The sequence below is a fragment of the Monodon monoceros genome, unplaced genomic scaffold (genome assembly GCF_005190385.1).
Source record: "Monodon monoceros isolate NGI ecotype Baffin Bay Population unplaced genomic scaffold, NGI_Narwhal_1 Super_Scaffold_3, whole genome shotgun sequence".
NCBI classification, from domain to species: domain Eukaryota; kingdom Metazoa; phylum Chordata; class Mammalia; order Artiodactyla; family Monodontidae; genus Monodon; species Monodon monoceros.
In genome coordinates this window covers 11,175,675-11,203,104 of record NW_021703780.1, presented here as the reverse complement: position 1 = coordinate 11,203,104, position 27,430 = coordinate 11,175,675, and the positions used below count along the sequence as shown (strand labels likewise).

The 27,430-nt window shown below is 45.5% G+C and overlaps 1 protein-coding gene across 11 annotated transcripts in view; it reads right to left on the bottom strand.

Annotated features, from left to right (window-relative positions):
• The window catches only part of SIRT5 (sirtuin 5), a 30,789-nt gene extending 4,006 nt beyond the window's left edge, over positions 1 to 26,783 (bottom strand). For 2 of the 11 annotated variants that reach the window (XR_003796802.1, XM_029244056.1), the window contains exons 1-8: positions 26,715 to 26,783; positions 18,847 to 18,996; positions 15,991 to 16,124; positions 13,657 to 13,882; positions 12,074 to 12,161; positions 11,209 to 11,262; positions 9,678 to 9,801; positions 7,875 to 8,007 (exon numbers count right to left, since the gene is read on the bottom strand). Coding sequence is in view for 6 of the 11 variants with exons in the window: in XM_029244056.1 (XP_029099889.1) it covers positions 7,875 to 8,007; positions 9,678 to 9,801; positions 11,209 to 11,262; positions 12,074 to 12,161; positions 13,657 to 13,882; positions 15,991 to 16,124; positions 18,847 to 18,961 (874 nt within the window). In the remaining 5 variants the exon portion in view is untranslated. The other 9 variants (XR_003796805.1, XR_003796804.1, XR_003796806.1 and 6 more) reach the window with 9 other exon arrangements.
• Positions 26,784 to 27,430: the final 647 nt, after the last annotated feature.

Genomic DNA, 27,430 nt, shown 5'->3' with positions numbered 1-27,430 from the left:
GGGACTTCCCTGGTGGCTCAGTGGATAAGACTCTGCGCTCCCAATTCATGGGGCCTGGGTTCGATCCCTCATCAGGGAACTAAATCCCACATGCATGCTGCAACTAAGGAGCCCACAAGCTGCAACTAAGGAGCCCGCCTGCCACAACTAAGGAGCCCACGTGCCACAACTAAGGAGCCCGCCTGCTGCAACTAAGGCCCAGTGCAACCAAATAAATAAATATTTTTTAAAAAAAGCAAAAACAAAGAATTACAATTGACACTGGACATTGAAAAGGTAAAATTTAGCTCAGCCAGTAAAAATCTTCCCTGCCATCCCTCAGACTGGAATTAGAGACACAGATACAGCCAGCTGCAAAGCTAGCAGGAAACACAATTTTTTTCCCCCACGACAAGCTGCACAGTATCATAACAACTCCCTTCTTTGAGCGACCACTGCTTTGTTTCTCACTGAGTAGGAATTCTGTCCTCTAAAATCATACACTATCAGTATGACGGCAGTAAAGAATGAAATATCCTCTGTGTCTGGAGGACCTAAGCCACTTTGCCTCCGAGAAGCAGCCTTACTTCCAACCCAGGTGCAGAGCTCCAGGTAAGGGGTGTCTGGGACCAGGGTTCCACATCTACCTTCAAGGAAACAGGACCTTGCGGCCACTTTGCAGCCAGAGAAGATCTGACCCCTCTCCACACCCACAGCCCTGCTAGTTGCTGAGTCTATCAAAAACTGCTTCATTTAAACTTTACCTGAACTCAACCCTCCTTCCAAACCCTATAATAACTCCATCTTTTCCTTTGTTTGGGGACATGCCCCACGGCTCCTCTGGGGTCTCGCTCACTGCAGTGGGTCAGGAAACCAGATCTTCTCAGAATACAGGTTTGTTTCCTGTGACCACAGGCCGACTGGGCTACAACAACATGAACTCTGTCTTCTTCTAACAATATGTAATACTCAGCCATGGATACCCGAACTAATTCAAAAAACTCATGCCCCATGCATCTATTAAGAGATGCGTTTCCCATAGTTTTACTTTTATGGAATTATTAATCAAAATGTATCATTTGTTGTTTTCAACAACTTAGTACTATAAATTACAGCAGTGATAATTCCATCTACAAGAATTTTTCAATGGAACAATTTTTAAGTTTTAAAGAACTTGAAAATAGTTCAGTAACTCATATATTTTACAGCAGAATATAATGGGATAGTCAACAAAAGATCTTCAAGCATAAAAATACATTAATATAAATTTCTACGGTAGAAGTAGGATGGGAATACCAGTTCAAAGAGAAAAAGAAAAAATGTGAAGGTTCTCATTGTTAAAAAGGGCTTGTATATCTACTCTGTAAATGGATGATGTGGGTATCAAGTAGTTGTGACATTTGTATTTGACTGGATACATTTAAATGGCAGTTTAGGATAATGGCAGTTTTATTTTTAAATGTCGGTATTTTATTTCCAGTAATTCGGAATCACATCTTTTTCAATGATTTTGATAAATTTTGGATGTCAAGTTTAAACATGTAAACGGGGGGGCTTCCCTGGTGGCGCAGTGGTTGAGAGTCCACCTGCCGATGCAGGGGACACGGGTTCGTGCCCCGGTCCAGGAAGATCCCACATGCCGCGGAGCGGCTGGGCCCATGAGCCATGGCCGCTGAGCCTGCGCGTCCGGAGCCTGTGCTCCACAACGGGAGAGGCCGCGGCGGTGAGAGGCCCACGTGCCGCAAAAAAAAAAAAAAAAAAAATGTGTAAACGGGGTACAAGAACAAAGGTGTTTGAAGACCCCTGTTCTAGCAGCCCGGTGCCCTTCCCCTCATCCCTCCCATTGTAGGATAACCAAGACCACTGTGTTTCGCCCAGAATATGTTCATGCCACTTTTATTGGTTAATGTAATGATCCAATTTAATTAAAAATTTAATTAATGCAAAAATATAGCTATTAAAAGAGGATTATTTCTAGGAAAATTAGCTGAATGCTTTGGAAAGACATAACATGTTATTAAAAACAATTCTGTCAAATTAGATGTAGGTGGACAAGATGAGGGGAAAATGCTTCAAAGTTTTTTTGTATGTTCTTTCTCCACTTAAAAAAAGAAAAAACAGGGAATTCCCTGGTGGTCCAGTGGTTAGGATGCTGTGCTTTCACTGCCGAGGGCGTGGGTTCAACCCCTGGTGGGGGAACTAAGTTCCTGCAAGCCTCGCAGCGTGGCCCCCCCAAAACACAAATAAACAGAAAAATATCTAAACCAGGAGTTGTATTCCAGTGTTTTCCAAGATTTCCTGATGATAAGAATCACCTAGGTCACTCGTTAAATATACAAATAAACAGCCCGCTTGCCCTGGATATTCTGACTCAGGAAGTCCAGACCGGGGCCTTGGGATGTGATTTTCTTGGTTATCTGTTTTGTTTTATAAAATAAAGGCTCAGGTGATTTTTCTCTTCAGGGAAATTTGGGGAACACCAGGAGGATTATGAATATGATTTATGCAAGAAAGGTGAGCTCCAGTCAGTAGATTCCCACTAAAGAAAAGGCCTTTGGCTCTATCAGAAAAAAAAAGGCAAATGAATGTACATTTATGCTTTAAATGAAAATGAAATACTTATGTGTCCTTTTTTATTATATTCTTGCTTTAAGTGACTTTTTTGGTTAACAGACCACAGGGCCCCTTTGCATGGACTAACGGGGCACCTACCCCCTACCCTGATAATCCAGCCTGGGAGAGCACGGGCCTTCCCTATCAAATGTGATCAACTGTAAATTAAAAGAACTGACCTCTTTATACTCTTGAGGAGTAAATACATAAATAAGACAAGCGATAAAACCATCTTCTAGCTAAGAATTCCTGAGACTTCTCAACTCCACCTGCAGTGAGCTTCCTCTGGGGGCACTTGCCCAAGCACACAGGTCACTTCCTCACCGTACTGACCCCTCTACCTCTCCTGGAGCGCCTCCCCACTCCTTCCTCTCCAAGCATGCTGGCCTCCTTGCTGCCCCTCAAACCGCCCAGGCTTGCTTTCCCCTTGGGGCCTTTGCTCCAGCTGGTCCCGGCATCTGGAAAGCTCTTAGCCCAGATACCTCTTTAGCTAACTCCTTCCCCTCCTCCAAGTCTGCTCAGGCCTCTTCTCAGTGAGGCTCCCCCCACCCACCCACTGAGTCCTGCGACCCACCTGCTCCCCCCAGCTCTACTTTTGCTTTTCCCACGGCCTAATCCCCACTTCTCATAGGCCACAGAATCTGCGCATTTATTATCCCTATTGTGTACTATTTGCCTCCACCGCTAGAATGCCATCTTCACATGGTAGGGTTTGTGTATCGTTTACTAATAAATCCTATCCTAAGCACCCAGAGCAGTGCCTAGTACATAGTAGGTGCTAAATAAACAATTACGGGCTTTGACTAAATTCCAAAGTTTAGAGAAATGCAAAGATGAACAACAGGTGGTCGCAGGGCGTGGAGGGCCCAAGGGTGCTTGGAAAGCCCTGCACACCAGTGTCTCGGGAGCACAAATCCCACTTCTGCCTCAACAAATGCACGCAGACCCTTACTTGCCAAGGACCTCTGGGAAAGAGTAACAGCTTGAAGCCTAAATCTGAAAATGCCTAGTGTAACGGTTTTTCAGAAATCATCTAAGACAACCACCTGGGACAGGGGAAAAAAAAAAACAAAAAACTGGAACTAATTAAATTAACACCTTGAAAATATTAATACATTTCAGTGGGAGGTAAATTCTACACGACTTAGTCTCTAAATTAGAATCGGGGCAAAGAATCCAAACAACTTGTACAAGGTCGAAGGAGTCTTGTGAGATCCAAGTTTAAAACAGGCAGCATTCCCACCATCTATTTAGATAAGGAAGAAAATCAGGTTAAAAGGAGTTATCATTCCAATTTTCATTCTTCTTATTAACCTAGAGCAGGGGTTGGCAATTTGCTTTCTGTAAAGAGCCAGAGAGTAAATATTTTCATCTTTGCAGGCCTGACAGTCTTTGCTGCAACTCCTCACTTCCGCTGTTTAAGTTCAACAGCAGCCACAGACAATACAGGAACATGTGGCGGTGGCTAGGTTCCAATAAAACTTTATTTACAAAAAACATGGTGGGTGCATTTGGCCTACAGGCAGTAGTTTGCTGACCCCTTGACCTAACTAAAGTTCAGCCAACATCTGTTACACATAAGATGTGAGAAATTTCTGCTTTTGTTGAGCTGCGTGTTTAAACAAGCCTCTTAACCACTCTGGGCTTGGTTCCCCATTTGAAAAACTGAGTAGGATGAGATGATTATCACCCATGTCTCTTCTAAATGTCAGCTTTGGTGATGCCTAGACAAAAGCATTGCTGGCTTCACTGGTCAGCTATACTCATCTGGGAAAATTCCCAGGCTCCGTGGTACAGAGTCTCGGCTCCCAAAGAAGCCCACAAGCATCTGTTCTCGTGGTTCCTGCGGTCGGTGCTGTCAAAATCCGATCAAAGTCTCTGACTAGCAAGTAGCCTGTTTGTCTAAACAGAGACACGGCAGGTTTTCAGGATGTGACGCTGAAGAATTCTGGTTGAAGAAGAGTAGCAGCTGCAGCAGGTCTGCGGCTTGAGGAGGCCCAACTTATGAAGTGATGTCATTAGTACATGCCAAGAATCTCTTCTTAACTTGCATGGAAAACCACCAAGTTCCATTTCCTTTCACGTGAAGACCAACACGACGGATGCCCAGTCCTTGCTGGTCAGTCCTGAGCATGAAAGGCAGAGGCCAACTCTTATCTTGGGTTGTGGAAACACATGAGTTTTATTTTCTTTTTCCCTATCTGCATTTTACTTTTCTACAATGACATGTACTTTTCTGTACACTTATTAGAGATGAGCTGGAGATCAAGTGACTGAAAATAAGCCACATTAGAAGAAAAATAGAATTTGGGGATGAACCGCATTTCCTGCTTCAGAAAATTTACCCTGTCCCCACCTGGGAGCGTTCTGATGCTCTTCCAAGCAGACAAGAGGCTTGGGTTACCTGGCTGCGATGTTACTTTTGATGATGCTAAGTGGCCCAGGTGCTACACGTAAGTGCCACAATGTACCAATATTTTAGTGGATAAGTTAGAAGACAATAACTTTTTTAATAGAACAACTTGAGATGTAATTCACATACAATCCACTCATTTAAAAGGTATAATTTAACAGGTTTTTTAGTATATTCACAGAACTGTACAACCATCACCACAAGCAACTTTAGAACATTTTCATCATCCCAAAGTAAACCTGTACCCATCAGCAGTTAGTTACTCCCCATTCCTCCCTACCCCAGCCCTAGACAACCACTAATCTACCTTCCGTCTCTGTTGATTTGCCTATTCCGGATATTTTGTACAAAACAGAACCATACAATATTTGATCTTGTGTGCCTGGCTTCTTTCACTAAATATAGTGTTTTCAAGCGTCATCCATGTTGTAGCATGTATCAGTACTTCATTCTTTGTATGGCTGAATAACGTTCCACTGTATAGATAACAAGTTTTGTTTATCCATTCATCAGTTAAAGGACATGTGGGTTGTTTCCATTTTTTATTATGATCCATGCTACTATAAACATTCATGTACACATTTTTGTGTAGACATATATCTTCATTTCTCTTGACTACATACCTAGGAGTAGAATTGCCGGGTTATATGTCAACTGTGTATATAATCTTTTGAGGAACCACCATACTGTTTTCCAAAGCAGCTGAATCATTTTACATTCCCACCAGCGATGTATGAGGGGTCCAGTTTCTTCACCAACACTTGTGATTCTCCATTTTTTAAATTATAGCCATGCTAGTGGTTAAGTGGTATCTGGTTATGGTTTTAATTTGCATTTCCCTAGTGATTCATGATGCTCAGCATCTTTTCAATGTGCCTATTGACCATGTATATATATATCTGGAGAAGTGTCTATTCAAATCTTTGGCCCACTTTTTAATTGGGTTATTCGTCTTTTCATTATTGAGTTGTGAGAGTTCTTTATATATTCTGGATGCCAGTTCCTTTAAAATATTAGACTCGCCAATATTTTCTCCCACTCTGTGGATTGTCTTTTTCATTTTAGTGGTGGTGTCCATTGAAGCACAGAAGCTTTAACTTTGATGAAGTTCAATTTATCCATTTTTCTTATGCTACTTGTGCTTTTGATGTCATATCGAGGAGGCTCTGACTAACTTAAGGTCACAAAGATTTACTCCTATATTTTAAGAAATTTATAGTTTTAGCTCTTACATTTAGGTCTGTGATCCACTTTTGTTTACGGTGTAATTAAGGGGTCCAATTTCATTCTTTTGCAGGTGGCTATCCAGCTGTTCCAGCACCATTTGTTAAAAAGATTCTTCTTTCCCTTTGTGATTTGTTTTCATACCCTTTTCAAAAATCAATTAACTATAAACATGAGGTTTATTTTCTGGACTCTCTTCAGCTGTGTCCTTCCACATACTTAGGTCTTCTGTATTTCTTCCAGCAGCATTCTGTCATTTTCAGAGTATAAGTTTCACACAGAAGGCAATGTTTTAAAAGGTGCCTTCCTGGGGCTTCCCTGGTGGCGCAGTGGTTGGGAGTCCACCTGCCATTTCAGCGGACACGGGTTCGAGCCCTGGTCCGGGAGGATCCCACGTGCTGCGGAGTGGCTAGGCCGTGTGCCACGGCTGCTGAGCCCGCGCTCTGGAGCCCGTGAGCCACAACTGCTGAGCCCGCGTGCCACAGCTGCTGAAGCCTGTGTGCCTGGAGCCTGTGCTCCGCAACGGGAGAGGCCACCGCAATGAGAAGCCCGTCGACACAATTAGAGAAAGACTGCCTGCAACAACGAAGACCCAACACAGCCAAAAATAAATAAAATAAATAAATAAATTTAAAAGGCACCTTCCTAGTTCCCACCTCTTATACACAAATGAAGAACTATAGTCTAAGCACATAGGCTGTAGCTGACTAAAAAGACCTGGAGAAGTCTAGGAAAAAAGTCAGCTCACTCACCTGAAGAGGATTATATCTGAGTGTTTCCACACTGTCTGTGACACGATTTTATCCCAATGAAAAAGAGCATTGGTTCTCATCCTGGCTGCACATTAGAATCACCTAGAAAGCTTATAAAAGTCATGGGGGTCAGGCTACACCTCACACCAATTACACCAGAATCTCCTGGGTCATCAGATTTTTAAAACCTGAGGTAAAAACCACTGACTAAAGTAGTGACAAGAAGCTCCAGTGAAGTTTTCTTTTATTTATTCATATTTATTTATTAGTTTACAGTCTACCTTATTCTGGAAAGGAATTAAACAGACTGACAAGAATATATAAAATACATTAAAAATGAAGAGAGAAAAGCAGGGGTGAAAAAAAGCAAAACAAAGCTGAAGACATAAAATGGAACCTAGAATGGGACTACAAATGAATACTGTGATAATCTACACTTTGCACACAAATTTGGGAAACAGGATCAGTATCACAATATGGCCACAAGTACAAATATTCTTGACAGTAAGACCAAAGAGGAATTTGCCCAGGGAGCCCCACGGTGAGAAGAGTGGGTGATGCAGTTCCGCATGGGTATCTCCTGGGCTTACGTGCTAAGTCTTCGGCTGACCTACCTCTAAATGCCATTACTAAATCTAGCTTAAAAATACGAATAAAAGTAAAGTCTGAAGAATCAAGGAAGAACTTCCAAAATGTGAAAAACAAAAGCCCTATGGCAAACTTCCCGTAAAAAGACACAGCTACCTTCATCTAGGTTTAATACTTTGTTTTCTTCCATCAAAGCAACTATAGGCCAAATAAGAAAACACAAACTCCGTGTTTTTCAATTAGAATAGTAGTAAAATCTGCTTGGATAAGCACGTCCAAACCTGCTCAACAGCGTGCATTCCCACCTTGGTGATCCCGGTACCTGAATCTGTTCGCTGCAGGGGTGGCTTCTATGTTAAATTCGGCCACCGGTACCCCCCGGGCAGACACCTCGGGGGCAAACATGGCAGCGGGGTAGACCACCGAGGAAGTTCCCACCTACAGAGCAAACAAACGGAAACGGACAAATGACCACACCGTGGAGAGGAAACAGCTTTTCAGAAAACCTACCAGAAACCTGGGCCAGTTTGTGGTGGCGGGTGTGAGGACAGCTAAGCTGTATGGGATAAGTGGAGAGCGTCTGAGGGACAAACAGGGAGGCAGGAGGCGCCCCTCTGGCTGACCCCTAGAATTCGGGAAGGACACGCTATACGAAGACAAGAGCTGCACACACGGAGAGAATGGCAAAGAAATGACTCGATCGTCACCCAAAGGGGGTTAGTTTTAGTTTTGCTTCTGCTCTTTGAAGAGATGCAAATAATCCATGTTCCTTTTAAGTTAGAAAATACAAAGAGAAAACACATACATGTCATTCATAATCCTACTTCTACCAAGATTATCACTGTTCACATTTTGATGTATATTCTTTCAGGTTTTTCTCTATGAATATATATTTATAAACATTCTTTACAAGAGCAGGGAGACCAGACCAAGTTTTACAAGCCAGCTTTCCTTGCTTAACCGTCTATCAAGCACATTGATACTAGATTCAACAGTGGGACGCACTCAAGAAATACCGGCTGAATGAACACGCACCCGTGAGAGGCCGCTTCTGCTTTTAGAGATGTGTTAGGAGAATTTGAAATGTGCATGCTCTTTGTCCCATTAATTCCACTTCCAGGAAATCTGCCCTCAGGAAATAACTTGAAAAGCCTGCTAAGAGTTACATGTAAGGACATTCATCATAGCATTGTTTTAAAATATCAAAATCTGAAACAGCCTAAGTGTCCAACAGTGGAGGACTGGTTAACTATGTCCTTTTACATCCATACAAAGGAACACCACGCAGCCTGTTAAAAGATGATGTGGATTTGGACGTACGGACATGAAATAGGCTAAGTGAACTGCTATGTGAATAAAGCAGCTTCCAAGCAGAACATACAGTATGAACCCACTTTTGAATTTGAATATGTCTACATCTGCATAAGCAAAGGTCTAGACCAGGGTGGGTAAACTCTGTGTAAAGGGCCAGATAGGAAATTTTTTAGGCTTTGCAGGCCATGCAGTCTCTGTCACAAATACTCAACTCTGCTATTATAGTGTGACAGCAGCCATAGGCAATACATAGAAGAAAGGGTATGGCTATGCTCCAATACAACTTTGTTCACAAGACAATGTACATCATAGTTTGCTCCCCTCTGGTCTAGAAGAGATCACACCAAAATGCTAACAGTGACTATTTTTGGATTGTGGAATTATTGGTGATCTCTAATTTCTTCTTTATAATTTTATACTTTTTTGTATTTTCTCAAATTTAATAACGAGCATGTGTTACTTTCAAAATCAGAACCAATAACATGCTCTTTTCATTATTTCTCTTCTGGGGGGGAAGGCTTTGAGAAGCCCCAGACATGGTCTTCCATAGTTTCATATTTTGAGATCGTATCTTATTCACCATTTCTTAGTTTTTCTGTAGGGCACCCCCCGACTCTCAACACACCCTTAAGAAAAGGAAGGAAGGGAGGGCGGAGCGGGAGAGAGGGAGAAGGAGGGGAAGAGGGAGGAAGGAAAAGAGGGGGAGGGAGGGAGGAAGCAACCCCCCCCCCCCCCCCCACCCCCCCGCCTGGTGTTTCAGAGCATCCCGAGGATCAGGGACGGGCATGACCTACCACGAGACACAAGTCACAGAGGGCCAGCTCCCTGCCAGCCTCCTCCAGGATGGCAGGGTCCAGGTTTTCTCCAAACCACACCACGTGAGGTCGCAGCAGGCCCCCGCATGCTGCCTCTTCACACCTGGAAGAGTGTCATCCTTAAGCCAACCCCAAGACCTGCTCTCAGGAAGGTCTGCCCAAGTGGATCGGGGATAGCCAGGAGCTGCACCAGGGCCAGTCTGTCCAGGTAGGTCACTCTGAGCCTTCCTATCCCCCATCCCTTCCCTCCAGCCCACATGAGCTTGTCCTGAAGGTGTAGTTCTACCTGCCCTTATGAAGTTTCTATTCTGTCTGGATGCACTGGGTTGACGTGCTGGTGGAGGCGTTTCAGCCAGGCTCGCTCTTCTCCTTCTAAACAGCTGTCTCTTCCCCAGCCGCTTCCCCACGGTCATGGGCACGGTCGTGCTCACGGTCAGCCAGGCCCAGGAGGAATGTACTGGGCTGAGGTTTGCCTCTAACACGTCAACTGCTTGCTAATTTCATCAGTGACCTCCTCCTTTCTTCTCTCAGATTCACCTCTCTCTTGCCCCGTCTCTAGCCAAGTTCTCCAGCGTCAATTCCTAAAAATCTCTCATCTTTCACTCGCTACTATCCCAGGTCATCTTATAATTTACCTTCTAAAATAATCTCCCCCAAACACCATTTTCATCATATTAATCTCCTAATCAAGATTCTTTTAGATCAAAGCTTCAAAATTTAGTAATGAAAACATTCTTTTAGAGCAAAACTTTGAATTTAGTAATGGAAACCCTTATTAAGAAAAATAAAAAAGGTGAAGTCAACCAGGGAAATACTAACATAATCGCTCTTTAGAGAGTAACAGTGTACTTTCACGTATTCAGTGCTCTGATTAGTCCTGCAGTAAAGGAAACATACTTTAACTTCGTTCAATCTGTGCTTCCGTATTTATTTGAGCACATGACATCTTTTTTCCAAGTAATGCCTATAACTTCACATGGATCTAGTGCTCTAAGAAACACTTTTGGAAGCGCTATTTTAATGTCTAGTTTTGAAAAACTGACATACAAGTTTTTTGTTGTTGTTACTCTACCAAAATTCTATTTGGCCCTACAACTTCACCTTTGCAAGACCTCTTTCTGCCTCCGTGACCCTGGATTGATAACTCTGAAGATTAGGAGGAGGACAGAGAGGGTAGCAGCCGAGGCTTATGGACCAGTTAGTCCCGGGACGCCAGCCTCTACGCTTCGTATACACTGGTAAGTGTCTACCACATAACAGCTGCTGAAACTTTCAGACCTGAAATGATCCCGCCATAACACACAGGAGAAAGGGACGGGACAGAAGCACTTCTCTTAAGCCTGGCTTGGTTCATCTTTTGTCCTTTCGCCCTTGGCCTCATAGATCAGGGCTGGTTTCAGCATTTGCACATTTAAGAGGCATCTCACCAAATGAACTTGGATTTTGACTCCTAATTTTCTTTTTTTTTGCAATCTGGAACACCAAATACAGATCAAAGATTTTTACCCACCGGGGAAGTTTCTCCACTGGGATTCTGGCATCTTGAGTTTCAGGTTCTGGAGCCCTGAAGTAAATAGTATCAGAAAAGAAAGAACGTCACTGGTGTAATCGAAGAACAATGAAATAAGATAACCCAATGAAACTGTCTCTTTGCCTGGCAGTATATGGTACAAAACTCCTAATGAATACACACTGACTTAGAAGGGTACTAGGAGGATGGACACCAAACAGTTGATTACCACTGGTTCTACCTCAGGAGAGGGAATTTGTATGTGGGAAGCGGGTGGAGTACCTGTTGTGCTAAGGAGAGTTTCATGATTTGCATGGTATATGTCATCCTAGTTGGAATAATCTGCAATGACATTATGTTCATAAGTTACATGGATAATTTATACTGATTTAAAATAGCCAGGTAGAATTTTTCTCAATATTCTGAGTCTACTCTTAATTTCTTGCCCTAATTATAATAATAGTAAATGTTCATCATAGAAATGTTGGAAAATTCAGAAAGATATATATAAAGAAGAAATCAAAATTGTCCATAATCTTACCACTCCTTTTTGTTGTATTTTCTTCTGGACTTTTATCTATATAAAGATACATCAACATGGTGTGTTTGTGTGTGTGTGTGTGTGTATGTGTGTATGTGTTTAAATACAAAGTTGGGATCATACTGTATAAAGTTAGATTCCGTTGTTTTCACTTAACATTGTAAATTGTGAGCAAAATACTTCTTTTATCATATAGCTGTACTGTACCCAGTTTTATTTCGCATAAATATCCATGGGCATCTTAGATGAATGTTCGATTTCTTCACATTTATATTCAACTTAGACAAAACGACACACGTCTATTCTGTAGTGCAGTATAATTACCCTTTTCCTGATAAAGCTGGACAAATTGGACTCTTGTAATTCTCAGCCACAACTCCACAAGAGGTACATCGAGTTTTAAATAAGCTACCTGAAAAACAAAAGTTAAACAAGACTGGAATTTAGTATAGTCAGGCGCAATTGTCTCCACGTCTAAAAGGGTACGAAATAATTTTGTTTTTATACATCATTTTAACAAATGGGCCTACCCCAGGCATCACAGGGAACATAATAAAGGCATGCAGTACTACTGAACAAGCCAGAACATCTGCCCCCCTGGACTGCATAACCTGTAGGAGAGAGAGGCGGATGAAATAACTCACTGCGTGACTAAGGAGCTCTCTGATTGCCCTGATGTTCGGGTGGAACTGAAGTAGTCAGTTGGGCAGAAGAAGCCAATCTAACCCTAAGGGCAGGATTTACTAAGTGTATGACTGATAAAGGCTCAATAGCTTGGGACGTGCTTTACAGAATCTTAATTTTGACTTAATAAAGCTTGAATCTTTTCTACAAAAGCAGCTCAATAAATAATCAACTAACAAACGAAGAAAATAACTGTTAAAACTAGCAACGACTTATTGAGCTTAACCAATAAAAGGTGATCTCAGTTCACTAAATAGTCACCCCATGCCCAGTGTTGAGCACGTCACACTGCGGTGGACACACACTGTTCCATTCTGGCCAGGACTCCTTCTTTGGGGAGCCACCTCTCCTCTATCCCATGCCAAGCTGACGGAGCTGTCAGTCACATGCCCAGATACAAGCTTGGGCACGAGTTCCAGACTGGTCCCATCGTAGCAGCCTATCCTTCTAGCAGCAGTGTTTGGTCAAAAGGGAGGTATGTGATCCAAGCAAGGCCATCCAGAGACTTATTTTCTGAGGAGACAGCTAAACTAGAGGGAGCCTGGAGCCCCACTGGGTCACTGCTTCTGGAAATCCCACAATTTGAAATGCGTTTCTTGGGATTGAACTTTTGTAGACTATTAAATGCCCTTGGGAAGAAATTCCTGCATGCCCATTTATGCTCTTGTATGAATGAACTGATTAGATTTTCGGTGAGAGCAAAAAGGGGAGAGCATTAAGAAGAGGAAAGAGGAGGGTGTCATTAAGCGCAGAGAAGGGAAGCCAGAGGGACCCACGACCAGCTCCGCGGTGTCACAGACCTGGTGGGCTCACTGCAGCGAAGGTCACTGAGCTGGAAGCTCCCTAAAGGCTCGAGGGCTGAGCAGAAGCACAGCCTCAGCGGACACTGCCGATCAGGGACACAGGGAGAGTAAATAGTTCCCCCGGGGATGCCAGCCCTCTCCGGAGCTGGATCCTGCTGGAGCCACAGCGGTTCAAGGGCCCAAGCCTCCTGCTTCCCTCAGCCCAGCTTGGGGGGCTGTCTGGGAACATAAGGCCCCTCAACAGGACACCCAGGGAGGGGAGAGCACACAGCAGAGTGGGTGGGGCTTCTCCAGGTAGGGTGGTCCACATTCCAGACACCTGGGGTCTTGTTAAGATGCAGTGGGCCCAGCTGGGACATGGCAGCACCTGTGTTTTCAGGTCTGGTTCCCCCCTCCCACGGAAGACTGAGGGTCCCTCACCATGGATTTCCAGAAGGTTCTTGGTGCCAGCCTTGCGGTGCAGCTCGTCGATGTTCTGCGTGATGACCGTGACCCGTCGGCCCTGCCTGCCCAGCCGGGCCTCACACTCAGCGATGGCCAGATGACCGGCGTTGGGCTCCTTGCTCTGCACCACCTCCCGCCGGTAGTGGTAGAACTCCCACACCTGGGATGGGTTTCGGGCAAAGGCCTGAGGGGTGGCCAGGTCCTGGGGGGCAGAAAGGAGGCAGGGGTCAGGGAGGGAAAGCAGCTCTGATGCTCCAGAAGCTGGGCGGTAGGGCTGCTGCAGCCAGCGGGACACTCCCAGGCCTCCTTTGTTCTAAGCAGAGAGGCAGGCCGCTTTGGGAGGTGCCCTCAGGGACACATCCGTGTAGGTACATGTGGCGTGGCAGCCGCAGGGCGGGGCCTGGGGCTCACGAGGGAGGGACCTTGGAGAAATCGGTTTAACTTCCCCAGTGATGACGCAGGGAGACTGCAACCTGTCTCATCTTCCACTCGAGTAAGTTACAACTGTGAAGTCGAGTAACAGGAGGGAAGGTAATTTAGTCTGGAATCCAGTTTTCCATGGAGCTCCACATTACAGGATGCCAAGCTCATTTATCCAGGAAGAAAAGTAAAATGCAAAATGCCCAACTGAGGTATAATGGCCATAGTTGAAAAACTCGGTTTTTATAACTATAATGATAGGTACATACACACACACACACACACACACACACACACAACTACACATATAAAAAATAGTATATACATTATAGTAACAGGATATATACAAAATACCTATTTTTTAAAGTGCGATTCCTCTTCTAGGAGAGGCAACTCTCATCGACGGTGGAAGAGCAGTGTGGTCCGTAGCTGTCTGGGGCTGGAAGCTCGGGGGAGGGGAACCCTTGGCAATGACTGAAATGTTCCATAAATGGATTGAGGCGGGGTTGGGATTATGCATTGTATTTTACTATAAAGGTCACCCTTCGACCTGGTGGTAAAGTCAGCCTGCATCGGGGGAGTGGATCGTCTGTGCCATCAACCCTGTACCTCCCTCCTTCCTGTCCCCACTTAGACCTCCGGTGGCCCGAAGCGGTCACAGGCAGCGCATGAGGTGGAGTCAAACAGTCGACTGACTTCTTTGGGTCCCCACAGACCCTGAGCTGCTTTGACAGCACCGACCACCCCTCTGGAAGCCCCTCCTGATGCCCGCTGAGCACCCCCGTCCACCCCCACCCCGCCCTGCTTCTCAGACCCAGGGACTGCCCTCCGCAGCTGCTCCTTCTTGTGGAACCCTAAGGGCCCTCTGCTCTCCTTTCTCCCCTCCCTCACCTTTAAGGTGATGATCCCCAGACTCGCCCGGAGGGCAGCAGAGAGGTGACAAGACATCCTAAACGTGTGCCAGCCTGAGACATTTAATCGGGGAAGGAAGGGCACATTCATTAACCCTTCCCTCGGTAAGAAACTACCTATGAAATCTGGAAGTCATGCATTGAAGTAATTACTCATGATTGCCTTCTTTCGACCAACAGAAATCTACTAAGCGTCTACATGTGCCAGAGTTCTGGGAGCTGGGGACAGAGCGATGAAGAAAACAGGCACATTTCCCTGCCCTCCAAAACTAGGGATTTCCTGGGCCAGGAGGAGGGGAGGAGACTGCCTACAGGGGCCTTGAGGGAATATTCTGGGGCACAGAAATGTTCCACACGGTGATCCTGGTGGTGGCTGCACCACTGTGTACATTTATTAAAACTCACTGAACTGTACACTTATATTGGCGAAGTTTATTGCATGTATGGGGTTGGCCAACAAGTTTGGGTTTTTCCCAATGTATTATACCTCAATAAAAACTGAATTAAAAAAACTGCATGCCCCCAGAGAACTTACATCCTAATGACCTTCATGTAAAGTTTTGAGCATCAAGGCCTAAGCCTTTAACAATTCAACACTGTTTTTCACATGAAAAGTTCAGAGAAACTTTTTAAAGATGTGTAATTCTTAATTTCAACATCGATAGAAAAGTAATGAATTATGCTAACCAAAGTTTTCTGGTTCCACTTTAGTTACTGGAAGAAACCCAATTGTTATCTGAATAAGTGCAGTCAATACATGCCTACATGCCTAGAAAGAAAGGAAAGAGGCTGCTTTGCTTAAATCTGAGATCTTAATCATACGGACCGTGTGTCGATGCCAAAACAAACACGACAAAAGGGTCATGGTAAATTTCAAAACTTTTCCCTCTGGGTGTCAGGAGTAGGTAGAGGTTCCGAGTCAAACACTATTACGGCTTCATGCAGAAGAGCCTCTCGCTGTTGTGGAGACATGACTAACCTGAGCTTTCCATCTTCTCCAATAACCTCCCGCTCCTCTGAAAGTCGGCACCCCACTCTCAGCACTGACGCCAGCCCCTGAAATGATGACTATGTGCTTGGCTTTTGCAAAACACTTCCGGAAGTCAGCCATACCTAAAGAGGGAATCAAATCTTGGTCAATTCAGTGTACCATTTGGACATTTACATCCCAAATCAACTGCCTGTATTTTGAAACTTGACCTTGCGTGAAATTATACTTTAAGATGAGCAAATGAAAATCATTCTCGTACCATGAAGACGCCCCCAGGCACCTGATGTGTGCGTGTTCAACGTCTTAAGAAAGAGATAGGGGCTTGGGGCGCACAGCACTGGCCCTGCATCCCACCCCATCTCCCGCAAGCGAGATCTTATGTGAATGACTGACCCTCTGCTATCCTGGGTTTCCTTGGCTATTTCACGTGCACAATAGTGCCTTCCGTAAAGGGTGGCTACTATGAGGATTAAAAAACGCTAATGGGGGCTTCCCTGGTGGCGCACTGGTTGAGAGTCCGCCTGCCGATGCAGGGGACACGGGTTTGTGCCCTGGTCCGGGAAGATCCCACATGCCGCGGAGCGGCTGGGCCCGTGAGCCATGGCCGCTGAGCCTGCGTGTCCAGAGCCTGTGCTCCGCAGCGGGAGAGGCCACAGCAGTGAGAGGCCCGCGTACTGCAAAACAAATAAATAAATAAATAATTTAAAAAATTAAAAAAAAACGCTAATGGACGGGGATGCACCTTCCTTCTTAAAAGTAAAAACAAGCTTGTGTGTGTGTGAGGACTGACCTCAGGCCCGCTGGACCCCAAAGCATTCCCTTCCTTTCCAAATTCACTTCCCTTTGAGGATCTTGCTAATCCCAGCTTCGCTTGGCATCACCACCGGGGTGAAGGTGAGGGCCCCTCCTCTGTGAATAAATGCTCTGTCCCAATCTGGACCCATGAGCTTCTCCTTTACAGCTCGAGTAAGAGCTGGTCTTTACAACAAGACGTCCCCAGAGACTTGGGGTAACGGAAGGGAACTGAACACAGAGAATAACACGACAGCAGGGAGTCGTGGTCACAGCCTGTGGCTTGCACTCCAGGATCCAAGGCCTAACCCTGCACCTCCGGGCATCCTCCCGCCTGACCTCAGACCAACAGGGGCAGCAGCCCTCCTGCCGTGAGGGCTCACAGTGCCCAGGTGCTGCACCAAGCACGCGATGAGCATCACCGCCAAAGGTGGACTTTGGTCCTGAAACGAAATGTCATCCATCGCCAGGCTTGGAACTGCTGTTGTTTCTCCGGGCGGCAGAGATGAGGCCGAGAGCAACGCCCTCTCTCCCAGGCGCCGCGGCTCTGCGGCCCTCGTGCCTGGGGTGAGGAAACGCCACAGCCCCGCAGGCCAGGCCTAAGCAGTGCAGCAGAGCCGAGCATAAGCTGCGGGGGAAGAGACTTCCTCCAGTGCCCCTACCCGGAGAAGCGAGTGTGGACCAGCGTGGCCTGCGGCTGGCCTGAGCCACGAGGGCAGGGTCTGCCGAGCACAGGTATCTTCCAGGAGTGGCCAACCTGCGCTCAACCTGCAGTGGAAGCAGGTTCCTTGGCGGATGGAGCAGGCTCTCTGGTCTCCCTCGGGAGGAATGGCAACCGAGGCTAATCAACCCTCGGACTGATACAGCACCCCTGAGACATGGAACAGGCGAAGGAGGAAGGGAAGGAAGACAGTGGGATGGGGGCTCACAGACAACAAAGTGAACGTTAAAGGGAAGGCGACGTCATTGCGCACCCCAAGCTGGTGACGTGTATCTTACCAGTTTCTCATACTTGATGGCTCCTCCAGGCAGGGCGGGGACCTCCTCCCCCTTGTAAGCTCAGAGCTGCCTCTACGGCTAGCCCAGGACAGAGAATCTCAAAAGAGGCTCCAAATCTCTCCTCCCCTTCCCTTCCTCCCTGACGACTGGCAAGAATAAACAAAGAATAAAAGCAGAGCCTCAGAAACAGAAGATGCAGAGGCTCCGGCCCCCTCTCCCGCTCGGTCCTGGAGCTCTGGGACCATGCTTTCAGCAGCACAAGCTCAAAGGGATGAAGACGGTCTAGGCACACTGTGCCCCTGGGTGTAACCAGCCCGGCGGCCTGCCAACCGCACTAGCGCTCTGCCTGAATTCGCACCCCTTTCAGAGACAGACCAGTGTGAAAAACAGGGCCCACGAAAGCTGTCCAACCAGGAAGAATTCAGAAAAAGAAACCCAGTCTGGGTGGGCTAGAGGTTGTAATCTGATCTAATCTCCTGAAAGAACAAGATGCTTAATAAGAAAATACATCAGTACTTTTCTAGGAACTATTTACATGACTCCTGGATTCAAAACCTACAAACATCCTTACGGACCTAAAGTTCACCCATAGAACTTTACCCTAAAGGTCTTTTCTACCTCAAATGTAAACTCTGTCATCCTACTGATGAATAGATTCGTAGGTCAGAGTTGACTTGCAGGTTTTTGTCAGGTAGAGATACAAATCATTTCTGTCTAGTAGAAAATTTAACCCCATAGTACCCATAGCATGATCACTAGCTTTCTTGCCCTGTCGAGAGGTGAGGGGTTTAAAATACAAATCATGTGTGAAAAGCTTAAATGCAAACATTCTGAAGAAGCAACAGAATGTCTTAAATGGACTTAACTTGGCTACTGAGAGATAATTCTGACCCTGTCCTAGAAAGGGCTTCCCTAAGGACAACAGGACAGAGCGACTTTCTCCACCATCCTGCCCCGTACCCACTTCAATACAGACATTCCCCCTCACAGGGCAGGAACTTTCAGGTATTTCAAATTCCACTGGAGATGAGATGGCAGGCTGCCAAGACCTACTTGAGCTTGGACGAGCCATTGTTAGGCAAATCTTGGTTTGTATAGAGGCTGGAGGCTTCAATCCACAATACAGATGGGAAAGTAAACGGCTTGGGACAATCCGGAGAGGTGGCATCAGGTTCTCTGCGTCGCACTAATTATGGAGATGGGCTTTAGAAAAATCACAAAACAAAGAGAAACAATCAGAAAATACTGGTATTTCTGCAAATATATACATACACACATACACATATATGCAAAAGAATGCCCTTAACAAAAATCTTCTGTAGCAATTTTCAGGGTGTTCATCCTCTAAACCAGCTGTTTTCATTGTGTGTTCTCAAGCGCTCCTAGGTGCCCAGAATAGTGGTTTACAAAGTATGGTCCCCAGACCAGCATCAGCAGCATCCCCTGAGATCTTGTTAGAAATGCAAAGTCATGGGCTCCAGCCCAGATCCACTGAATCAGGAGCTTTGGCAGCGGGGCCAGCGGGGCCCAGCTCTGTCTCCGGGTGATCCTGATGAGCGTGCGAGTTTGAGGACCACAGCCTCAGAGACTTGGGAAGGGGTCAGATGGGAGAACTCATTTGAAACACAGCTTCCGATGCTTTCAAAAAGGTATGAAGGGCTTCCCTGGTGGCGCAGTGGTTGAGAGTCCGCCTGCCAATGCAGGGGACACGGGTTCGTGCCCCGGTCCGGGAAGATCCCACATGCCGCGGAGCGGCTGGGCCCGTGAGCCATGGCCGCTGAGCCTGCGCGTCTGGAGCCTGTGCTCCGCAACGGGAGAGGCCACAACAGTGAGAGGCCCGCGTACGGCAAAAAAAAAAAAAAAAAGGTATGAAAACCACTGGCTTCTCAACTTTGCATCAAAATATAGCTTCTATGAGAATGTAAATTCTGAGAACTGAACTAGGCAGGGAAGATAATGCGCTATGACAACAAATAGGGTTAAGATGACATCGTCTCAAAGAAACTTGTGAGTCTTCAAGCACATTTAGTAAATCTTTACCTATCCGAGGAGTTATATAAAAGAAAAACAGACACGGAGAAAGGTAATATTCAGATCCATGACATCAAAAGGGTAACTGACATAGCTGACTTCTATCTAGCAGATCACATTGTTGGCAGAACTCAGGATTAAAGGTCTGTATATACAGGAAAAATAGAAAAATAACACATTTCCCAAAACTTTCCAATCCCTTTGGAGGACAACCTATCAAAAACAAATGCATTTTCCCTTTGACTTAGCACTCCCAAGTCTGGGTATTTTTACAACAGTGAGACTTGCACACATCCGAAACGACATATCTACAGGGCTCTTCTTTAGACTACTGTGATGAACAGCAAGAGACTAGAAACAACCTACATGTCCATCTGCAGGGGATGAGTTCAATAAACAATGACACATTCACAGTATGCAACATGGCTGCTACAAAAAAAGAATGCACGTATGACTCTATGTATACGATATTCTGGACTAGATAAAACTATGGGGACAGAAAACATATTAGTGGCTGCCGGACCAGGGAGGAGTGAATACACAAAAGGGCACAAGGGATATGGGGGAGTGACAGAATTGTCCTACATCTTGATTGTGGTGGTGGTTACGTGATTGTGCTGTCACAACCCATAGGACTCTGCCCTAAAAAAGGGTTAATTTTACTGCATGTAAGCTATAAAATGGTTTAAAAATAAAAATAATGGGTTTCAGTTTTGCAAGATAAAAAGAGTTCCGGGGAATGGACGCACAACAATGTGAATGTACTTAACACGACTGAATCGCGCCCCAAGTAACAGTTAAACAACAACAACGACCCAAATGAACAAAGTCTAATTAAATGTGATTTGCTGGTTGACTCAGTATTTATAAGCAGACAGCTCGCTGGCTTCAGAAGTGAGTGTTGATATCAGTAGAGCAGAGGGTATTCAGAGAGGTTAAAAATAAATGTCTGGAAGATGAGCCTCAAAACTCTGTTCGTGCCAAATCAGATTATTTCATTCCATAAATCTTTCCAATGTTCAGATTTCACATGTTAAAAATAAAAAACAGAATGAGCTGTCCCCTCTAATCTGATAGAGATTTCCAGAATAGGGGACAAAAGTCAGGTGTGAATAGTGCCTTGTAAGAGGAAGGCAGGGGGATACAAGTTATACCATAGTACTTACTTGCATTTGTGTTTAAAAAAAAAAAATGGAAGAATTCCCAAGAAATTAGTAACAAGAATTGGGGTGAGAAGTAGGATGTATGGCGACAAGAGTGGAAGTGAGGATTTTCAACAGGTGTGTTTATATATTGTTTGCATTGTCAGTGCTCTCCAGCAAAAGTCTAGAAGACACCTGCAGCTGAGCAAGTGCATGGACGGAGCTGCTCACGGTGAGGAACTGCAGGCGTCCTGGTGATGTGCTGGGAAGGATTTATTACAGGATTTGGGCTTGTGTTGGGTAAAGCTGGGGAGGGTCAGGAAGGAGGCTTTGATCTGGATTGGATGCTGTCAGGAAAAAGTATACTTTAATTGGATAATTCAGTGAGTGTGATCTAGGAGGAAGGAGTGAAGTGAGGCTTGAGCTGGGATCGGTCAAGAGGCAGCAGCCCTCCTATTAGCCAGGATAGGAGGGTGTTTTGCCATTTTAGTGGTTTAGACAAAGTTCTTATTTATGTCTGGGTTCAGACCTAATTATGGAGTTGTCTTATTTTTGTCCGATTCATCGTGATCACAGGGTAGCCTTGCCTGATGTTGGTGCTCTGTGAAATTACTGATGTCCAACAGGCCTAGCAGATAGCGCCAGGTCTAAATCTGGAAGCAAACCAAATGTCTATCAACTCTTCAAAGGGTAAACAAATTGTGATTCATCTGTACAATGAAATCTTATTCAGCAATAAAAAGAAAAAACTGGTAATACGTGCAACACGGATGCATTTTCAAAGTACTACACAACAGTAATACGACAGTGGAGATGCCTGGCAGATACGACCTTAACCAAGTAACCAAAGTTAACATCACCAGTTCTAAGACATACTGACTTCATCTACCTCCTTCACACTACTTCATCTTCATCTATAATATGATGCCATGAGAAGAGCAAAACGTCACTTGGGTGGTATTTTTCCCCAAAATGCATTAGCTCAGTTTAACTGTAAGAGAACATCAGACAGACCCCAACGGAGCAAGCATTCTATGGCAAAAGTGGCCAGTACTCTTCAACAAAGCTATCAAGGTCATGAAGGATAAAGACTGGGGACATGTCCCAGTTTGCAGACTAAGGAGGCATGACAACTAAATGCACTGTGGGATCCTGGACTGGATTCGAGACATGAAAAGGGACATTAGGGGCAACATATGAAGTCAGCCAATTAGTTAATGGTACTATATCAATGTAAACGTCCTAGTTTAGATCATTGTACTAAACTGAGTAAGGTAAGATGTTAACCTTAGGGGAAACAGGGTAAATGGTATATGGGAACTCGGTATACTATGTCTGCAACATTTCTATTAACCTAAAATTATTTCAAAAATAAAGTTGCTGGGCTTCCCTGGTAGCGCAGTGGTTGAGAGTCCGCCTGCCAATGCAGGGGACACGGGTTCGTGCCCCGGTCCAGGAAGATCCCACATGCTGCGGAGCAGCTGGGCCCGTGAGCCATGGCCGCTGGGCCTGCGCGTCCGGAGCCTGTGCTCCGCAACGGGAGAGGCCACAACAGAGAGAGGCCCGCCTACAGCAAAAAAATAAAATAAAATAAAAATAAAGTTGCTTTCTTTTGAATAAAGGAAAGCATTATGCTTAGTGAAGGAAGCCAGACCTAAAAGGCTGCCTACTGTTTGAGACCATTTATATGATATTCTGAAAGGGCAAAACTATAGGTACAGAAATCACCTCCATGGTATCCAGGGACTGAGGGAAGGGGAAGGCAGGTAGAACCAGGGAAAATTCTATGTCTTTATTTTGTGGTGTTTTTACAAAACCCATAGACTGTGTAACAAAAGGGTGAATTTTACAGTATATAAGTTGCATTTCAATAAACCTCACTTAAAAACAACAAGAAGCCAGCAAACTTTCAAGCAAACAAAATGTCAACAAATTTTCACTGTAACCTGTCTCTGCTTTAATCAAAAAGACTGGACAAGTAGCTTGGAATTCTGAAAAAGAGAGTAGGTTAGAGAAAAATAGTGTAGTGTTGGTTTCCAGAACAACCTCAGGGGACAAGACCCTTTGCAGTCATGAGGTCAGAAGCAAAGATAGTGCCAAAAAAGGCCCCTGGCTGACAGGCTGCCAGGGGGAGAAGGTGGACAGGCTCAGATGCCCAGTGGCCAAGGAGGGCCACTCTGGTGGGCAGCCTGCAGACTGCAACAATGGGGATGCCCGACTATCCTGAAAAGCCCCCCAGTGCTTTATTTAAAGGAAGCATGAGGAAAACAACTTGGCAGGATTTTCCACCAGCACGGGTGTAAGCTTCTGACAAACTTCAATTGATTTGGAAAAGCTAACTACTTGAACACCTCAACAACGGTGTAACTATCTAGTTTATGCTTTATTTTTTTAACTCTGGAAAAATTTAAACATATACAAAAATAGAATAGCATTACTAACTCGTATGTATGTTCCCATCACTCAGCTTCAATAATTATCAAGAAAAGGGGTTTTTCTCAGATCCAGCTGAGGCTTTAAGATGTTGTCATAGATGATAAATGTTAAACTTGCCCATCTTGATGAACACTGTCAAGATTAATGTTCCCAAAACTGCTTCACTTTACTAAAAGCTCCTTCTATGTTGCATGAAGTTACTTATGTATTTTGTGCTTAATATGTTCCGTTATTTCTCTCAAAGATGTTTGATTGCACTGTTGCTTTCTAATATTTAAATCTGGAGACATCAATTTGATCCAGAAAATTATTTTCTTCCTCTGTTAAGTTTTTAAATGTTAGATAACATTCCCACTTATTTTCAAAGAATTCTAGACCAACTCTTGAGTAAACTGTCATATTTTTTCTTAGACATGAAGGTAGGATTTTTAAAGTCATTAAGCATCTAAAAGGAGTTAAGGATTTAAAATCCAATCAACAAAGGCATCAACATAAAGCAATTGACTATACTGCTATATGTACAGCTCTTCTGCATGAGCGTCTAAATGGTGGGTCTTCTGCTGGATAGCTGTGAAATGAAGGCAAATCTTCCTTCTACTCTGAACTTTACTGAATTTGTTGCTAATTATAAAGAGTTGTCAAAAATTTGAGGTTATTAAGAAGGAGTTTTTAATTAGAATTGACAAAATTAAGACTTGTATTATCTGGGTAAAATGTTACTAACTTTTCATCTAAGTTTTTCTATTCAAATGTTCTCATTATTGAGTAATAATAATTACTTTCACCATAATACTGAACTCAAAATAATAAAATGGAAAGAAGTTTTCCTTGCTCATGTTTCAATATTTCCAAAAACCACTAGTATCTAGATTGTTTGTCTAGGAAATGCAATGAGCAAGTACTTTGGGGGAAGACAGCTTTAGTTCTCAACTTACGTGAATTACAATGTCTATTGACATACACATATATCTTATATATATAAACATATATATGCATATAAACATACTCATGAATTGTATACAATTAAAATACTTTTAAATATGTGTATTCTTTTTATTTCAAATCTTTTATCATACTAATTTATTAGTGGAGTCTAAGTTTTTCATGTCTATCCGAAGTAATGCATCAGTGAGATAATTTTGGTCTTGTGGGTTACAAAAACTAAACAGGTCTACTGCCTGTTTTATTAGTCATCACATGGTTTTTTTTTTAAATGAATGTAGGAAGTGTTTTGCTAAATTTTCCATTAACTTACAAGATGTTCTCCAAGTCTCTCAGTAAATGTGAAAACAAAGGAGAGCTTAAGAACAAAACTTTTACACGTTTCAGAACAGTGCCACCTGAAGTTTATCTCCATGATTGTAAATACTCAGAACATAAGTCTATTCTCAAGATGCTACCTCAAAGTATTCATCGGAAGCATCCTCTGTGCCAACATTTATCTGCGTTTCTGAGGGATCAGGGTGGGCAGTGGTTCTAGCTTCTGCAAGCTCACAACCCGATTCAAGTGCAAAAGCAAATACCTGGGTGGTGCGGTGGTAGGGTAGAAGGTCCCCACTGTGCTGAGTCAGAGGAGGAAGAACTCAGGTTATCTGGTCCAAAAGCCCTCAGGGGTGAAAAATGCCCTGGGTGAAGCCACCAATTATCCTGCCTTGATTTTACATTCAGGTGGGAAGAAAGGCCTCAGGAGAGAAAAATTCATTCATCACAGTCATTGGGAACTTTCTGGGTGCAGGATAGGTTCCCAAACACTGATAGTACTCTGGGTGAATGGCAGTACCTACTTAACCAGGCTTTCTTGTGAAACTGGAAACTCACCTACCCAATTAGAAAAAAAGAAAAATGTCTCAGGTTCCCTGTTGAGAAAGGGGGCACCCCACCAGTTCTGAAAAATACAATAAATGTAAGGTTATATTAGGAATTCGAGAAAAAAAAATTTACAGAACATTAATTTAAAATACATGATAATGGGCTTCCCTGGTGGCGCAGTGAATAAGAATCCGCCTGCCAATGCAGGGGACACGGGTTTGAGCCCTGGTCCGGGAAGTTCCCACATGCCGCGGAGCAACTGAGCCCGCGCGCCACAACTACTGAGCCTGTGCTCTAGAGCCCGCGAGACACAACTACTGAAGCCCGTGCGCCTACAGCCCGTGCTCTGCAACAAGAGAAGCCACCGCAGTGAGAAGTCCGCATACCGCAACTAGAGAAAGCCCACGTGGCAGCAATGAAGACCCGTCGCAGCCAAAAATAAATAAATTTATTAAAAAATAAAATACACAGTAAGTACATTGCAAAGGAACTGCAAAAACTTACACAGTTGTTCACTAAATACTTTTTGAACACCTATGAGCTAAATAAATGCACTGCTCTAGCCCCCAGGTATCCACACTGGCAGACTCACTCCCTCTCCCCTACTACCACCTGCTCTTGTCAAGGTCACCAGCCTTGCTAAACCCAAGGCTCCTACTTGACCACCTCTCCGAAACCACTTCCTCCTCCCGGCTTCCAGGCGCCATCCTCTCCTGGTTTTTCTCCTACCTCGCTGGATCTCCCAACCCTCCAAGGCTTCAAGATGGCGCTCTCACCTCACACAGCCAAGCCCGAACTCCGGAACTTTCCCCAAAACTTCTTCCTACAAAGCCTTAGGGCACCATCCTCCTTGATGCCCACTTCTCCTTTCCTTCAGCATCTCGCACCCACAGCCCCACAGCTCAGCAAATCCCGAAGGCTGCAGCTTTACGCTACGTGCGGATCTGGCCGTTCCTCCCAGGCCCACCAGCCGGCCTAGGCCACCCCACATCTGCCACCCGGGCTGCTGCAGTGCCCAGAGTGACTCTACTCCAAGGGGACGTCCTGCCCGGGGCCCCCAGGGTCTCTCCCTTCACAGCGGCCTACCAGGCCCACCTGCCCTGGCCACATGACTTTCTGACCTCGTTTCCTCCCCTCCCTCGTCTCTCGGGCCGCAGCTGCCTCCGCGCTGTGCCGGGAAGACACAGGGCCTCGGGCCTCCGCACGTGCGGCTGCGGCCGGGGCTGCCTCCCGGGTCCACCCGCAGAAGTTGGGCGCACTCTCCTCCCCCTCGCGCTCCTCCTCCCCTCCGCCACCATCTTGGACCCCGGAATCGGCGGGTGCGTTTGAGCCGCGCAGGCGCGCCGCTGGCCGGCTGGCCCCGCCTCCGCGTCCGGCCCGGTGAGACCCCGGTCCACACCTAGCCGCTGAGCTCGGCCCCGCGGGAACGCGTGCTCTGCCGGACCCCAGGCTGGAGCCCAGGAAGGCCGCGCAGATGCCGGCCTGGCCCCAGCGCAGACGCACCTGCAGCAGGCCCGAGCGGCGGCGGCAGCGTAGGCGGCGGCGGCGGCTCTGGCGCGGGGACTGGACGACGAGGCCGGGGGCGGGACGACGAGGCCGGGGGCGGAGCGGCTCGACCCACGTGGCCGGGCTTGCGCGGCCCCTGCCGGAGACCCACACCTGGCCGGGTTCCCGAGCCTTGGGGGGGCCATTCCTTGAGCCTGTTCATCGTCGAACAAGATTGTTCTTTTGCATGTCTTTCTTTGGGGGCCGACCGGCCCGGGGGAGGGGACAGGATCTTATTTCGTCTTTGTGAGCTTCCCAGATGTGTTGTGAACGACGAGCTGCTTTCCTCCTTGAGCCTGCAGCTGATCGCACAACTTTGCGACAGAGCACTTGGAATTATAGGTGGGCTTCCTCTGAGACGCTATTTCCAATGATGGTCAGCGGGGCTCCCAGGCCAGCCCACCAAAGCTGAGTGCCGGTGCTGAGATCCTGACCCCTTGTCTGAAAGGAACAGTTTCAGGTCCTCGAGGACTCTGTGACCCACGTGGCTCCACATGTCTGATTGCCCGTAAAATCATTCATCTTTCTTTGTCCTTGATTTAGCGTTACCACCAGCACTAATTTTCTCAGAACAGAATTGCTTCTGGCTGCGCCAGTAATCCTAAAGGCAAGCGGTCTGAGAACTTGGTTGCATAGAATGTTATGGTAACATTTGTTTTCCCAGCTCAGACCTC